Consider the following 17,683-nt stretch of genomic DNA (forward strand, 5'->3'; position numbering starts at 1 on the left):
AAAGTGCTAAGGGACAACATTCATACCAGGCCTTCAGTCTGTATCTGATCTTTTTTTTTAATCTATCCCTTTCTAGAAGTGGACCTCTAGAAGAATTCTCTGTTTTATCTTCAATGGTTCTTAGTGGCTTCTTTGGTATATTGATGTTATTTATCTTAAGAACAATAAAAATAATAGTTTAAAATATTAGAATATATTAAGTGAATTGACATTTTCCCCCCTCAGACTTACTAATTATTGAACTCAAAATAACAAAGTAGTGGTATACTATTTTTAGCTCATGGTAACTGTAATACTTTATTTTATTACTTCCATCTGTTTTCCGGAAGCTAAGACATTTTTGGAGATTTATTATCAATACTAATTGACCAGTTTATTAAATTATATTTACTTTACTAAATTGTTCAAAGTAACATACCATGGATTTCCCTTTTTAAACTATGAATTATACTTACTATAGGCTCAGAAAATTAGAAAGTTAATGGGGGAGTATCAGAACAAATAAATAGAAATCACTATTTTTCCTTTACTTGAACTGCTTTATCTCAGTATTTTGGTCCCCTGTGCATTACATACAGAGTAGTTGGTCAGCGGGAACTTAGAGGATAGGTGTTTGCCCTCCAGGGAAGTGATAAGACTAGAGGAGTTTTTGTGGGTTCTTTGTTTCTTGACTTCAGAGTGGTACTAGGGAGTGGCTTGTGGGATGAAAGAAGGGCACCTGAGGTGTTCTCTAATCTCTCCATCAGCCACTGACCCCCAGGTCACCCAGATGAACTAGCTGAGTAACAGTCCTGTTAATGCCATCTTCCTTTAAATCTCCTGGCCTTCTCTTTGCATCCAAATTGCCATCCCTAGACCTTCCGATATTTCTGTAAGCAGCCATAGAAGCAATTACTGTTTCTGCTTAAGATTAACAAAAGAGTAGACTGTATATGCATTTCTTCAGAATGCTGGAAAAAGGGTTGAAAAAGAAACTGTTGCTCTGTGCTTTTGTAATGATTACTTTGTACTTATTTCTTCTCTCTAGGAGTCTACTTTGACTGCTGTGTCAGACAGATTAAATTTGTGGACTTCTGTGGGAAGTACCGCCTCCCACTGATGCACTACCTGTGTTCACCTGAGTGCTCTTCCCCTTGTAGTTCCGCCTCTCACAGCTCCACATCCCAGAGTGAGTCTGACTCGGAGGACGAAGCTAGTGTTGACGCACACAGAATGCAGAAGGTTCTCCTTGGTTGAAAGAGTGCAGGGTGCTGTGAAACACTGCAGGACTGAGCAAGGGTGTTTAGAAAGAAAATAGACAATGAAGGTTATTGGAAAACTTACCTTCATCTTAAATGTTCATGAAAGAACCAAGGTGATGTGAAAGATTTTGTGTTTCATGTACCGACTTAGTAGGACTGAGTCCAGTCCCATATTTGGATTCTTTGGTTATAATTTACTCTGAGTGGCAGTTTCAAATTTGACTGACTGTGTACAGTTTTCACTCAAGTTTTGTGTGAATCACAGCAGAGAGGAATGTTCAGAAGAGTAGTGCTATGGTAAACCATGGGTGGTGTTGCTTGTCACAGTGAGATGAAGAAATCATCAAAGCTCTAATTATTGCCACAGTTGTCCTTGTGTTTAGGTAGAACACTGCACCATACCAGAATTAACCCTCCCTTGTATTGCCTAGATGTCTAAGTTATAGAGCTATTCAGATAAGTTCAAAGATGGTTACAGAGGACCTAAACCTTTCTGACCTACCAACTGGTAAAGCAAGGGTTATAACTTCTGTGTGGGCTTTTAAAAGCCTTTGATTCTGCTCCTTTGTTCTATGTAGTTGTTGTTACCTTTATATAATCGAGCAGTGACTATTATGGTGCCTTAACACTAACAGAGATTTAAAAGTTTATTTAAGAAATGATGCCAGAGCAGCCTATAACCTGACATGCTATGCAGAACACTTTGACATATCCATTACCAGAACTAGGTAAACAACTGTATATTAAACTGACGGCTACCTTAATTTCATTTTTTGTTTATTTAAACATGAAGTGATCCCCTGTAGGCAAATCACTTTTGCACTAATGGGAGGCCACAGTCTTGATGAACCTGTTAGCATAAGACAGAATAATAAATAATAAATAATAAATCAGTCAGATTTCTTTTGACAGAAAAGAGATGTAAGCTTGGAAATTTTCTTTTATCTTACACTAAAGAAGTGGAAAAATTATTTTAAAATGTTTGAGTCAAGTATGGCACCTTTACCTATGTGTACTGAACTGTAACTTTCTCTACATTTTAATTAAAAAACTAGGAAAGCATTACAAGCAAAATAAAATTGGGGGCAGCTGTCATTTGTGTAAAGATTAAAGCTGTCTTTAAATTGTGAAATAAAGCAATTTCCAAAATTAATTTAACCACGGAATACTTTATGAAAATAATGTATTGATAACATAAACATTTGTTAAATATATCTTTAAAGTATAGCAGAAAAATGGTTTCTCAAATTAGTTGCTATTAAAAATGACCAAATTTTTACTAATAGTTTAATTTGCAATAAAAATTGAATAATAGTACAATTACAAGTTCACATTATACAGTGTACAACACATACTAGCAATCATTGGGTAAGCTATGATAAAAGGATGGTTCACTACTAAATGTTACCTATACAGTAATAAGGTCAGAAATGCATTGGCACATCAGATGATTTCCCTCTGACTTCGTGGCATTCATGACTGGCACATCACTTCTTAAAAGCAGATTGTTGTGTAATAATCTTATGTGTACATGTGTTGGGTTTTTATCACATATTATTTTTTTATTTTAGAGCAAAATATACTGTAGAATAGTTCAGGGTTTGTTTATTATATGTGTTAATTCATGAAACATCATGAGAGTTTCATGACTGCAGTTGTGAAACGCTGCTATAAGAGTGAATCCCTTCACCTTGTTAAAATTTATAAGAATCCTTTTTCCTTCTGATGCAGAAATTTTCTAACTATATCTATAGAAGTAACCTAGTATGTTTCTTTGACCTAGGAAAGTAGTATATGGGTGGTTATATCATAAAACAGAAGTAATAGAGTCTTTGTTTACCTTCCCATTTGAGCCATGGCAAGACTGCATCCTGCAAGATTACAAAACGTAACAATGACTTTAGGCAATGCCTAAGTGACAAGCCCAAAATGTTTTGTAAGTTAATTGGCTTAGTTAAGAAACATAGAATATTTTTATAGAAAATAAATAACACTTTTATATTAAAGAAATTGATAGGACCAAATTTTTGTGTCCTAAATGGTTCCGTTTACTTCCTAATTCATTACCAGCTTGACCTAAGTAACAGTTTGGGTATAATCATCTTAGAGTTAGTCTTTGTAAAATAAATGGGTAGGTATGTAAATGCAGTACTTACTTTTACGTAACATATTTCTGGCTTCCTAGAAAGAAGGTATACAGGGATTGATCTTTTACAGATATAAACAGGTCCAACCAGAGAGCTTCTGTCCTTTACTGTATAATGTAGAATGTATATCACAGTATACAACAAAATATCGCTTCAAACAAAATGTTTGTTGAGGTTCTCTATATGTACATTTGAAAATCTGAGGTCAGTGTGCGATTGTTTTTGGTGACGTTTACTGAAATCTGTTTTACTGAGAAATTTTGCTGAAATTTTAGCTGTTTTATCTCTTTTTTTTACTCTGACCTAAACTTTTACAGTATAATAGCTCCTAATAATTTTTATGATTTTTCCCTGTTTCTTTTTTCCCTACTTTCCCTTTTTTCATAATGATGATTGTAGAAATTAACCAGAAGATGGGATACAAGGAACTTGGTATTTAAAAAACATGATCAGCTCCCCAGTCATATAGCTGACCATGTGTTTAAAATGATAGTCTCTTTAGTTGCTAAGTTACTTGTTTCTGTTTAAGTTACAGTTGATAAACCTTACCAGTATGTTTTGAGATTTACAGAATCTGCACTAATTTTCATAGTGAAATGGATTTTTGATATTGCTCCTGCTTGGGCAATTTTAATGACCAGTACTTTTGTAGATAAAACTACTTAACCAAAGCATTAATGTGGTTAGAGTGGAATTCTTCAGTGCTAATATTTGAAATTCAAATGGTTACATTGAGTATTCTTAGGCATCTTATTCCTAGAATCCAGTTCTCTTAGTGTCACCCAACTGAGTTGGTGAAATAGTTATAGGATTTTAGGAAATAGGAAGATTAGCTAATACAATATTTTGTTTTCACGGTGCCAGAGATTGGCTGACCTAAATATAGGCTAGTCAGGGTTCTCAGAATTCCCTGAGTTTGAGTTGTGGAGGGAAAGTCTGCTGTTACAGAGGGAATGTGTACTGGAGGAGTCTCTCATTCTACATTTCTTGATATTTGGAAATTTAAGTTAGTAAATGTAAAAGTGAAGACTAGCATTGTAAACTGTACCTCAAATTTGAGAGATTTTTGTGTTGATATAAATAGAAGTTAAAGGCAGTCCACACTAGCTCAGTGTATTGCTGCAGACCAATTCTACCAAATATTGTAAATATCAACTTTAAACAAAAAAAGAGAAGGAAAAGGCTAATTGCTGGAGTGTTAAGTGGAAGAAATCTTTAAAAGTAACAAAGGACAGAGAAAGAGAAGTCACTGGGCAAGCAGGGATATTCCTGAGCCTAGAAAGTTCATTAGTAATAGTGAATTGTTTTAAAATTAAGTGACCCACTCACTGACTACCATCTGAAAACTTTTATCACTAAATTTCTTCAGTTTCTCCTATTGGCAGATTGTCCACATCCCTCCATAATGAAGCGCCAGCAAGTAATGGAAGCTAACCTTGCTCTTTCCAAAGGGAAAAAGTAAGACCTCATTAACCTGGAATTTGTGGTACAGCCTTGGTTAACGTTTACCTTTTCATTATGTAAAGAGGAAAAAAATAACTAAGCAAATAATCAGTGCAAATAAAGTTTGATCTTTTAAAGCATTTCAACAGTAGCTGTTTATATAGAAAGCTGTATAAAAACACTATGGAGGCCAAACTTTTGTCAGTTATACTATATACATATAAAATTATTTAAGCTGCATTTATTTAGAAATACCTAGTTTTTACCTAAGTGACCTCCCCTTTGTTCTCAGCCAGAGTAGAGACTTTATATTGTCAATATAAATACTGTTCCTCATTTAGTCTAACAGGTTTTAAGTTGTGCTGGGCATTTAACAACAGTAAAGGCTACTGTGTAGGCTTTAGGCAATATGATCTGTAATACATAGTTCTGTTTCCCTCCATAGATAAGAACTACTTGACATTCACTGTTTCTGTATTAAACACTATGTATAACACTAATCTAATGAATTTAATAACATTCAATTTTGTATTTTTAATATATATGCCTTACTTAAATCCTTCATCCTAGACTCAAAGTTTGGGGAACTGTTTGTGACAGCCTCAAGCCCCTTGGATTTGACTTGAGGGAGGAAGACTGACCCTGAGGGACTCTTTCCTCTAAAACAGGTCCTAGTATCAGTGAGTTCAGGGCTTCTGGAGAATGAATCCCAATCATGCATATTGTCATAGTAAGTCAAAGCCGTAAGGACCAGGGTTCCCTGAAACAAAATGAGTAAAATGGCATATCCTCTTTTATATTATTTTATAAGGAAAAATTATTTGCTACCACTAAGAGATAGCAACAGTTCCTAACCAATTTCATATTAATAGCATCATATAAAGGTATTGCTGTGAGGTATAGCATATTTTGTGAGTAGTTTCTTTGTAATACTAGGTTGAAAGGGGGATTATGTTTTAGTATTTTTGCATATAGAAACCTCTGTTTTCTCTCCTTGCTCCATATTTGCTAAGAATTGATGTAGAAGATAACAGTTTACTAACAACAAACATACATTACTGAACAGTCACAGGGTAATACTGATTTGGGTGCTAATAGATTTTTACTGAGCATTTGTTGGTCTCAATTTATCATATGGGGCAGTATTCAATCTAGTAAGTATTAAAATGTATTAGTTTAATGAAGGTTATTTATATACCCATCCTACCAGAAAGTCATACTTGCATATCTCCATTCACAGAACTTTCTTCCTTTGGCTGTGAATAAATTGGAGAAAGCTGTTTTATTCTAAATTCCAGTTAGGAGAAGAAACTGTGATAAGATTGGCACTGCTGTTGTTAGTACTACAAAAACATTACTAAGCTAGTTAGTCCTTCTGTCTACAGGTGATGTTTTAAGAGAATCCTCTCACTAACTTAATGGTTGACAGTGATGGGATCATTAATGTGATGTGCTATGTTATTGAGAAGGAATATTAACCTCAGCAGTCACTTTACAACAATCCTAGAGAGACCTGTGTGCCTGCAATTGGTATTTGTTACATTTCTGAATCCACTTTGTATTCATGAGAATACATGAATTCTAAAAAGTAATGGAAGAAATATTTTAAATAACCAGTAGTTTAACTTCTTTCAAAGTTTGGGAATGTAAAGTATCAACAAAATATATGCACTTATGCTTTAGTCCAATTTTTATGATCTGATTTGTTAATTTTCTGTATCTGAAATCTTCTGAATTAGGAACATCTGTAGGTATATAGATATTTAAAACTTAATAATAACACTAAATGTAATACAGCAACATGATTCAACGAATTTTATTTTTCAAGAGAAGATACAGTTTATTGCATCAGATCTGTATATTACCTTGTAATGGTAAATGTTCTAAAAAGAATATTGAAGTTACTTCAATTTTACATCTCCTTTCTTCCCCCAGGACACACAAAAGAATGTGATCTTATATTAACCCTCTGTTTGAATTCTGCCTTAATCAAACAATGTGCCTTATTTTATTAAAAGTGTTTTGTTAGAATCTGATTCTGTATTAGTATTTTAGTTCTAATTGACAAGCATTTACTTTAAAAAAAAAACTAAAGTCTTTATAATGTTGGTGTTTGCTTGATTGCTTGTACCGTTACTCATCTATTCACTGAATTTTTTCAATACATAAATACATATTAAGCATGTGTTAGCATTTATTCTCTTTGCTAGATACAAAGGATAAAAGGTAAATTAGACCAAGTCCCTTTCTACTTGAGTTCCTAATGCTTCCACAGTCTTAACAGACTTACGGATGCGTGCTCTCATGAGAAATTGGTGAGGTCATTTTGCTAACAAAGGTCAGTTAGTTCTTGCATTTAGTCCAGAATCAATGTTAACACGGTAGTATAATACTAACTGGGCACATTAATATTATATGCTTAGTACTATTCTTTGGCACATTATATTTGTGACCCAAAGACATGCAATTTTTCTAGATTTTGAAATTTGGAAGAATATTGTGGTTGGTTATGAGCTGAGCTGAACAGAGGGGCTATGAAAGACACTGCAAAACAAGCTGTTTCAGATTTGCTGAGATGAAAAATATCAGCACATACCTGGTTAAGAAGGCTTCTTAGTTGATGATAGGCTCAGAAATTTGATGGCAGAAGAGAAAAAACATAGTGTGTAACTCTGATCTCTTTCCTAAAGATAAAACTGTTCCCTAACCTGCCTACTTGGGGATGTTCTCATTAGAACAAGTGTCAGAAGAAAATTGTCTTCTTTAATGGTTTTTCTAACCATAGATGCCAAATAGGAAGCCAGAATGTCTTAGAGGATGTGTGAGACTTGGCCGTGTCCCATCCATCACCCCAGTCACTGCCAGCTTCTTGAGCCATTCCATTCGCATTTCCTAGAATGTTGAACTAGAAGAAACCTTAAAGGTCTGCAATCAGTTCACTCGGTTTAGAGACCAAAAAATATAAGTTCAGGAAGACTTATGACTTCAGGTGGCTGAACCTTAACTCCAAACGTCTGGATTCCCACTTCAATGCTCTTTCCACTGTAGGACACTGCTTGCTTTCTTTGATTATTTATTTAATTACCTATATAATTTCTTTAATTATCTGCTTAATTTATTTAATTATCTATTTAATTAAAAATCAATAACAGTATTGGTACTACATTCAAACTGGCCAACCGGCATCTAGGTGATACATCTCAGTGTATTCAGAATTCCTGCAGAATTCAGGGGGAAACTTCAGATGAGAGGAAATATCTGGACAGCTTGTTATTGTTTACAAAACACCAAGAACCTGTGTTATTTAATCATGATGCTGTGATGTACCACTAGAATTGGTGCAGTTTGTGGGTATAGTTTATATCACATCTTTTCCTTCTGAGTTTGATATAATTAGGAAATTGACATGACTGGAGAAAGGGGTCAGGATTCTTCATCAACTTGGCATTGAGCTTCTTATATTTTTAAATTTAATGTAACCAACCCAAGTCACAGTTGCCCTACATGGCCTGTCTACCCCTGGATAGCATTCCACAGGCTTACCAGAACACAGATCCAAAGTCACATCAAATCTTCAGCCCTGTAGTGCTGTCCAACAGAGAAAGCTGGGACAAGTGTCAGATCTATATATTATCTTGTAATGGTAAATGCTCTGAAAAGAATATTGAAGTTACTTCAATTTTCTATCTCCAGCTGTTTTCAACTTCAGTTCCGTGGTAGGATCACCATGGGAGCTTTCAAAATACATAAATGCATGCGTGCCATCCCCAGACCAGTTAAAACCTGATCTCTCGAGGTGGAGTCTAGACATCAATAGTTGTAGAAGCTCCATAGGTGTGACTCACCTGCCAGCAGGGATAATTTGTAGTGAAGGTTTCCCTCATGGTAACTTGAGGTCAATGGACAAGGGTTTTAAACAGATGAAGAAACGGGCCCAAAGTGATTAAGGGATGTGTCCAAGTTCTCTTAGATGGTGATAGAGCTGGGGCTAGAATCATTCATCTATTTTTTTAAATAGTTTTTTTTTTAATTGCCTACATTAGACCAGGCACTAATTGCTAATCTAATCTTTGCTTCTCCCTGTCAACTTTTTTTCCAAACTGAAAGTGTTTTCAGGATGTAAGATGGTATATTCAAGTGGGTTTGCCATATTGAAGCCAACTTCAACTTAAGAGTAGCTGCCAAATCATGGAAAACAAAAGCAGCAAACAGATCAACTAGAGCAGAAACAATCATGAAAGGATGGCTTGGTCAAATATGTCAAATCGTAACTACAAGGCAGGAGATAGCCTTTCGGTGAGTGAGGAAAACCTTGTCAAGTCATTCACTGGTTTTTATGACCATATAAACACATGTCTGACATCCTAAGCAGCAGGGATGAACCAGTTGACATTACCAGGAAAGATAAGGACATGTAAAGGACATGTAGACATCTGCTCAGAAAAAAACACTGTAGTTAATTCATAAACATGGATTCCCATGATATGAAACAAAAGATAACTACATTTTTATAAGCACTCTGCATAATTTCTACCCCAGTTTCTTTTAACATGTAGCTATGAAGATTATGTAATTATTTTACTGTTTAAATCTGAATAATAATACAGTTTTAAGATTTCTATAAATATATGGAAGATTTAAGTGGAAAACTTGTTCATGATGCCATGGAAATTCATGGAAAAGAAAACATTTTTAATGTATTAACAGTCATTTCTTCCTGCAAGTAAAGACTGGATTTAAAATGTTGCTTTGGGAGTCTTAAAAGCTAAACTAAAGATACATGAATTAAGTTTAACTTTGTGGAAATTAAGCTTATGTTACAATTAGAAAGTTTCTATGATCTTAGAATTTTTGTTAATTTTAACCTCTTTGTAAACTTGATAATGATCTCCAAGGTTTTTCCTAACTTCAAGTGTCTGTTATTATCTATGCTCAAAGCTCCTATTTTGGTGCTTTCAAATATTCATAAGTTCTTGCATCACTCACTATATCCTTTTTAGTCATCTCTATTTAGGTTTTAATCTTTCCTTCTAAGCCAAAGTGCATGCAACTAGGGGCAGAGCTCATGGAGTGATGAGAACTTTGCCCTGGCATCTACAGCTAAAATTCCACCCTTTATATCACTTGCAAGGGTTTGCTGTAGTGGATGACATGTCAGTGGGCAGCTTTGAGACATTCTTTTCTCTTTCTGCTGAGGGCAGCCTCTCATACAAAAAAGGCAAGTGTGTAATTAACCAATGGGTAAGACCGAATCAGACAATTACTACAAGATGCCTGTGACTGAAGTTGTGGTGTAACTGATTACATTTTTAACTGTAGCCTGCTATGGAATTTCTCTCTAGTTCTGTAATTGAATAAAAGATTTAGCAGCAATAGTTTGAGAAGTCATCATCACACCACTTCACACAAGACAACTATCAGGGTGAGAACCTATTCTATTTTTAAGTACTTCAGAGAAGATTTTACTTCTTCAGCAAGTCTGAGGTTTAATGGTTGTCACTAGAGAAAGTATTTCCAAAAGTTCTTGTAATTTGTGCTAACTAGATTACATATGGAAGCAACTTTGAAATTATGTCAGCAGAGAGGCACAAAGACAAAAGTAATTGTATATATGTGTATGTGCACATGCACACACACACACACATGTGCTGCCCATTACATTGTTTTTCTACCTTTGGCTCCAAATGTTGCTCCCTTCCTCTCAGTATTTTACCTTTTCCTTTCTCCCAATCCAAAATTCCTCCTGCTGCTATAAAAGTCACTGCACACTGGAGACACAGTTCCTACCTTGTGTTTGTGCAACACCTCTTAGTGAGAGAAAAATAAGGGAACAACAGGATCACAGTGCTATGCAGTTGAAACAAATATAGTTATATAAGAACTGGACATCTAGCTGTGATAAGGAAAGCGAATTCCTGACAGTGAAACTTCAATCTTGACATCAAGAAGCAGCCAGAGTAGTGTAGACACAGGAGCTGATGTATCTAGGAGGAAGAAAGGACAAGATGCTTCCCCAGCAACTCTTGGCTGAGTGTTTCATGGATGCCCCAGCGAAGAAGGCTGATAAATGCCTGAACCACAGTGAAGTCATATATGCATATTGTTTGTAAACTGCCACATACATGCGTGTACCTGTTAATTGTTATAAACTTGCCCCCAAGAAAAGATTCCCTCTCTTACTTATTTTTGGTTGTCCTTACGAACTCAGGTAATATTCAAGGTACTACTAAGGACAGGAACTTAAATTAAGTCAAATCAGTATTTATGTTCAAAAAAGCCCAAATGTTTTTGTAATCACACACACAACATACACCACTCAAATATATACACATGCACACTCAAAGATTAAAGTTTGATCATTGGGCACAGAAAGCAGAATGTTCGTGTCAATGTTTACCTGACCACATGGCCCAGAGAGAAATAAATGAGCTACTAGGCAACACTGCAGGCCATACTGGGCTCACTGTGTAATAGGATTGATTTTTTCTCCTTTGAGAGATGCAGCACCGAAGCCATCTTAGAGCAAAGGACAAGTCCTTGATCTAACGTAAAGCAGATGTCTTTTTCCTCAACTCAAAATTTGGTGGAATCTGCTCATCATTAGTGAGCCTATTGCCCTGATGAGGGTGATTTTCCTACATATGTCCTTCAGCCCCAAGTAGCCAGCATCTAATCTGTTTTCTTTAGGCAACCATGAGCACCAAGACAAGATTAGGCAATCGTTCGTATACTTAAAGATCCAGAAATAAAGGCCCATAGGTGCACGTCCTCACAAAATTAGGCAGTTAGAAAGGTGAGAAGGTCATTTTAGATGCAGATGCTGAAACCCTTGGTACTAAGAACCAGCCTTCAAAAGATTCCTGCACCAACTGAAGAATTTTGGCACTGATGTCTCGCTTTCCTTCCTTTTCTTCCTCCTCATTCTCTTATTCTCCCCCCCCCCATCTTCATTATAATAATATGTAGGTCACAGAACTAGACATGGAGAATACAGGGAGTAGTCATAGCTTCTAAGGGTGTAGTAAGTAGTTGAGAAGTAGAACCCTGAGGTGGCAGTGTTAATATACCTGCCTTCTCTCCAACTATCAACTCCAATCTTGTGTCAAATGGCAGGTCTATGGTTGTGTGAATTAAAGTGAGATTGTGGGCTCTGTATGGTACTGGAGGGAAAAAAAGGTGCCAGGATCCCCCTACCAAGACCATCATTGGGAATGCCCAGGGCAAAAACAAATAAATCCAGGGAAAACTTGGCTCTCAGAGATTTTGTGGATCCTAAACAGAAAGGTTGATTTCAGCCCTACATGAACATGTGTTTTTTTCCTGGTCCCAAGGAGACAAGAAGGAACTGAATGATGGGCCGTTTAATAACCATATATCTAAAGGGACAGAAGCAGAGAAGAAGATCAATCGGGACAGACAAAGCATATACCAAGAAGTAACAGGTGCAGGGAAAAAAAAGACCTCTGGAGCTAAGAAGAAAGAAAAAAAAATCTAGAGAGTAAGGAAGGGAAAGAGAGAGAGAGAGAGAGAGAGAGAGAGAGAGAGAGAGAGAGAGAGAGAGAGATGGTGGGAGGGCCAGGAGGAAGGAAGAAAGAGGAAGGGAAGAAACAAAAAGAAATGAAAGATTTTTCAATTTAATTCTGTGTATAAATGAAAGGGAAGAATGATCACTATTGAGACCTAAATTAGTGGGCTAGAAGATCAAATGGAGAAAATATCTCAAAGCACAGGGCAAAGGTAAAAGGGAATAGAAATAATGAGGGAAGAAGCTTCTAAAAGACTTGAGGATAGATTCAAGAGGCTTCATATACAATATGAACAAATCTGAATCGAGAAAAAGTCACATAAGAAGGAAAGGCAGTAATTAAACACATAAATTGGGAAATTTTTCTTGTGCCAGGGAGTCTATAGATTGAAAGGGCTCTCCAAATTCCAGGCTGAATTGATAAATGCATGCACACACATACACTTAGGAGTATCCTGGTAAGACTCCTGAGCTCTAAGGAAAAAAGAAAATTTAACAAGCTCCCACATGTTGCCCTATTATAGAGAAAATAAGTCAGACCTTTTATGTGTATCACCAGCATCTAGAAGTTAGCGGAATAACATTTAAAGACTTCAGGTTGAAAATAACTTCACCTCAAGAATTCCATGACCAGCTCAGACATCATTCAGTCATCATAGTGAAAGAAAGATACATGCAGATATGTAAGAAGTAAGAGGTTAGCACCTGTGTTTCCCCACTAAAGAAAATACTTCAGAAAGGGCTCAGCCAAACAGCAGATTAGCCCTAACACAGTCCACGATGATGAAGAAGGAAGGAAATGGTAGTAACAAAATTCAGAATAAGTCAGTAGGAAGAAAGATACTGATAACCACAGACTGAGTATGTAAGGTGTTAAAATAAAAAAACAAGTGGGGACCAGCCTCAAAAATTCCCTGAGCAAACAAAACCAGTTTAGTCATACAACAAGGCTTAATTTAGTTTATTTTGCAATACTACCTTGACCTGGGTCGTTTTTTTGCTTATGTCTCTGGAAATCATGAGCAAAACCTAAACTGTTACCCAAGGTTAATATGAGGTAACCTATCATTTAAGAAAATACTAGTATTAGAGCCAATCGATGTGAAGAAGAAACAGTCACTGATCTCCCACTATATAACCATATCCCCCTGAGCCTCATTCTATATTTTGTCTTGAGTGCTCCCAGTTTGCAAATTGTTTTTTTGGTGTTTGCATGATAAATGTTCATTAATTACTACTTCAGTGATTCATTAGTTTTACTTTGTTATTTCGGAACTCTTTACATTTATGGTGTCAGAAGCAGGACCCAAAGAAGACCCCCAACAAGGCTAATGCTGATACATTGAGCTCACTGCTTTCTTGCTGACCCTAGGGTTTCAGGGTAACCCTCTCTTGGATCTGAGCACCACACTTTTTGCATTCTGAGCTCTCTGACTTCGTTGTGCCTACCCATATTTTGTTTAGTAAGTCACCCTATTCTGTTAAAAGGGGGAAAACGTGATTTTCAGTGTTTTGGAACAGTTGTTAGAAAACAGGGCTCCTCATAATTAATCTAAACTAATCTAAATCTAAACAGAGAATCTGAAAGCAAAGATGGGTTCTGTCTGATTTGGACCAGGGTCTTGTGCCTTTTTGGAAAATGGGCAAAGTTTCAGAATTACAGTAGCCACTTTGGAGCCACTTTAACTCAGATAAGTCTACCTTAGGGAGTAGCCTTAAAAAATAGAATTCAGAACCTCTCAGAAACAGAACAAATTATTTGGCATGAAGAAGCTTCTAAAAGACAAAAAGACTCCAATAACAACTCCAAAAAAGATCGTTACAGCATGCAAATGAAAACATCAGTAAAAAACTTGGCCATCTGAGCAGGTAAACTTAACTTAGTCTATCTACCAGAAATACAATTTGGATCCAACTATTATTTTGAGTTTTGTACCAGTGACATGGCTTAAATTTTTAAAACAAGAGCAACCGGATCTCTGTGTCTGTATGATTATTATGTGTATGTATGTATGTTATAGATATGTGATATTTTTCTACTTCTGGATGGTATTGTCAAAATTAATTTGTAAACATTTACATTTAATTGGCTCAAAGGAAATGAAGCATTCAAATAAGTCAAGTATGCTCTCAAATATGAAAACTAACCCAAATATTTTTCAAGGTCACATGATCTACAGTAATCTTTGATATGTAAAAGCTAACTTAAGTTTATTGGCTTAATAAAAACCGACATGTCTTCAGAGTAATCAATATTAAATGTAGTACAAACATAACTTTTAACCTGTGTTACTAGTCAAATAACCTTATGCTATCTCTATGTCTTCAAAATTTCTCAACAAGAAAAATAACTTAAATTGATGGTTAGCTGTTTAATGTCTAATCCAAGCATAATTGTTAAAAGCAAGTAATTTAAATAAATGTAAATAATATAAGAGTTTATTTTGTTAAACTAAATCATGGATATTCATTAATTATCTAAATCATTTCCACATAAGGTAAGCATTAAATGCTAAAAATAAGTTTTTCTACTTTTGGCAAGACAAAAGGTATTTGGGTCTCAGTAAACATGTTTTGTGCTACACTGAAAATTTTACTATAAAGAAGAATATAACGCTAGAAATTATGAAAGGTATACATTTGCTAACCTAGTACAGGATGCTAATATATGATAGTTCACAATTGCCTCCTTCATAGTTTTCACTGGAAATCACAGATTAGGTAACATTTATAATCAATATGTAATAATAAAACTACTAGAAATAATAAGGGTGAAAGAAAATGACTATATATGAAAAACAGATGAGGAAAATAGAATGTGTTTTTTGGATAAGGAAAGGTTATGAAGGATGTGTGCTTTTTGTTTTGTTTTGCTTTTGTTTTTGGTAAGGGAAAAAAGAAAGTAATTTTGTCTTAAAGTAAAATTATTATTACTGAATAAGAAAGAAAAAGATAGGAAAGAAACCTAAGTGGATTTAGAAGTTGTAGAAGGTTTGTGAAGAATCTTCAGAAATAAATTTTAGTGTGGTTAAGACAATGAAGTTATTTAAGTTGAAGAGAAAAGAAAGGAGATTTTAATATCCAAAGTGCACAGGTACAAAGTTAGAATTTGGATTTCTGTTAAAATCACAACATTTTTTAGATTATTGGTCTCCTCTTAATAAGAAATAAAGGTTCCTTGTCTTTAATATAGTCTGCCTAGAAAACTAAGATTCTATGTTTTGTCTTTATCAAGTCTGATTACTTAGGAAAACTGAGTTTTCTCTATTAAAAGCTGTATTTTCAACAACTTCGTAATATTTTATATGTGTTAAATTTCATGGGAAGCTTTATCAAATAAGCGGTACTAAATTTTCTGAAGGGTATATTTATATGAAATGTCTAAAATCTGACATGCCCTAGCATAATGTAAACAGTCACAATTTTTGAATGTATGTCATAGAAATAACCAAGTTTGCTTGTAAATTGCATCATTTTGTGTGTGTGTACTCTCACTAGATTTTTACCCATGGCTATCTTTAAGTTTTTTGTAAGTAATTTACAAACAAGTAATTTTTTTACTGTGATACTTTTGCAAAAGTGTTCCTGCAAAAATGCTTCATCTTCAAAGAGATCCATAGAGAGGACCCTAACAAATATTCTAAAATGCATGTTTCATAACACTGAACTGGGTAAGAATTTCTAACATCTTAATGGAAAATGGATTGATCCATAAAGCTACAAACCCAAGATCAAGCAAAACAATAAATGAACTGATGAAGATTATTATAATTCTTATGACTTTCTTTAGAATATTGCTGGTTACTTAATGTTTTCTTTTCCAGGTGTAAAGGCTCCCTTTTTCTCTTCTCTTTAAAGTTATCAGTAACTTATAGAAATTAGTAAAGTGTATCTTTGCAACAAAGGTTGAAACATTTATCTTTTTCTCCTTACCTGATCCCACCAAAATTCATAAACCCTTATTAAATATTCTTATTTTTATGACAATATATGTATTTACAAAAGCTCAATAAGAATCTGTTCTCCTTGTAATAGGACACAATTAGCAAGTCCTTAGGAGACTTTAACAAGCCCAATCTGAGATTCCTTATGAAATGTTCCAGCAAAGCAGATTTAAAAGGGCCTGTATGGTCAATCACTATTCTTGCTGCATTATATAAATCGGCCAAATTTATTGAAACTAGACTTAATTTGCAAACAAATTAGTCTTGTGTGGTTATCCCTTGATAGAAATGGGGATGTTAATAGAAAAGTTATGTTTCAGGAAAACACCTTTGTGAATAACAAATTCTACTATTGTTAATTGTCTTTTAGGTTTTGCTTTCCACCTGTAAGTGGGACTAGATCCTAAATTCTTCTAGTTTCCTCCAATATTTGGTTAGAACTCTCCAAATTCACATTTTCAATTTTCTCCTTCTCTTTTGACTTGACATCACTTTGAAACTAAAAGCCTTGAAAGTTAAAACTGGGGAACCTGATAAAAACTTCAGAGAATTACAACAGCTCTTGCATGGACAATTCTCATGGACAATCTTTCTGGCCACTCAGAAAGATCACCAGAGACAGCCCATGGCCACTCCTTGCCCTCACTCCATCTGAAGATGCTAAGAACCCGACATCTAGAAATCTTTTTTTAGGCTTTTTTTTTTTTATTAAAGTATGATTGATATACACTCTTATGAAGGTTTCAGATGAAAAAACAATGTGGTTACTACATTTACTCATATTATCAAGTCCCCACCCATACCCCAATGCATCACTGTCCATCAGTGTAGTAAGATGTCACAGATCCAACTATGTGCCTTCTCTGGGCTACACTGTTCTCCCCGTGATCCCCCACACCACGTGTACTAAACATAATACCCCTCAATCCCCTCCTCCCTCCCCACCTGCCCTCCCACACCCCTCCCCTTTGGTAACCACTAGTTCATTCTTGGAGTCTCTGAGTCTGCTGCTATTTTGTTCCTTCAGTTTTGCTTCATTGTTATACTCCACAAATGAGGGAAATCATTTGGCATTTGTCTTTCTCCACCTGGCTTATTTCACTGAGCATAATGTCCTCCAGCTCCATCCATGCTGTTGCAAATGGTAGAATTTGTTTCTTTCTTATGGCTGAATAGTATTCCATTGTGTATATGTACCACATCCTTTTTATCCATTCATCTACTGATGGACACTTAGGCTGCTTCCATATCTTGGTTATTGTAAATAGTGCTGTGATAAACATAGGGGTGCATATGTCTTTTTAAATCTGAGAAGTTGTATTCTTTGGGTAAATTCCAAGGAGTGGGATTCTCGGGTCAAATGGTATTTCTATTTTTAGTTTC

General features: G+C 35.2%; 1 protein-coding gene across 3 annotated transcripts in view; it reads left to right on the forward strand.

Annotated features, from left to right (window-relative positions):
* LRRC58 (leucine rich repeat containing 58) overlaps window positions 1-17,683 on the forward strand; it is a 45,987-nt gene that overhangs the window by 12,198 nt on the left and 16,106 nt on the right. Inside the window, exon 4 of one of the 3 annotated variants that reach the window (XM_073231582.1) lies at window positions 1,028-1,168. The exons of 1 other annotated variant lie outside the window; for it this stretch is intronic. In XM_073231582.1, the coding sequence (XP_073087683.1) occupies window positions 1,028-1,168 (141 nt within the window). Of the gene's footprint in view, window positions 1-1,027; window positions 6,940-17,683 lie in introns of those variants that run through there. One more of the 3 variants, XM_017645423.3, reaches the window with a different exon arrangement.

The sequence above is a fragment of the Manis javanica genome, chromosome 3 (assembly GCF_040802235.1).
Source record: "Manis javanica isolate MJ-LG chromosome 3, MJ_LKY, whole genome shotgun sequence".
Lineage (NCBI taxonomy): Eukaryota > Metazoa > Chordata > Mammalia > Pholidota > Manidae > Manis > Manis javanica.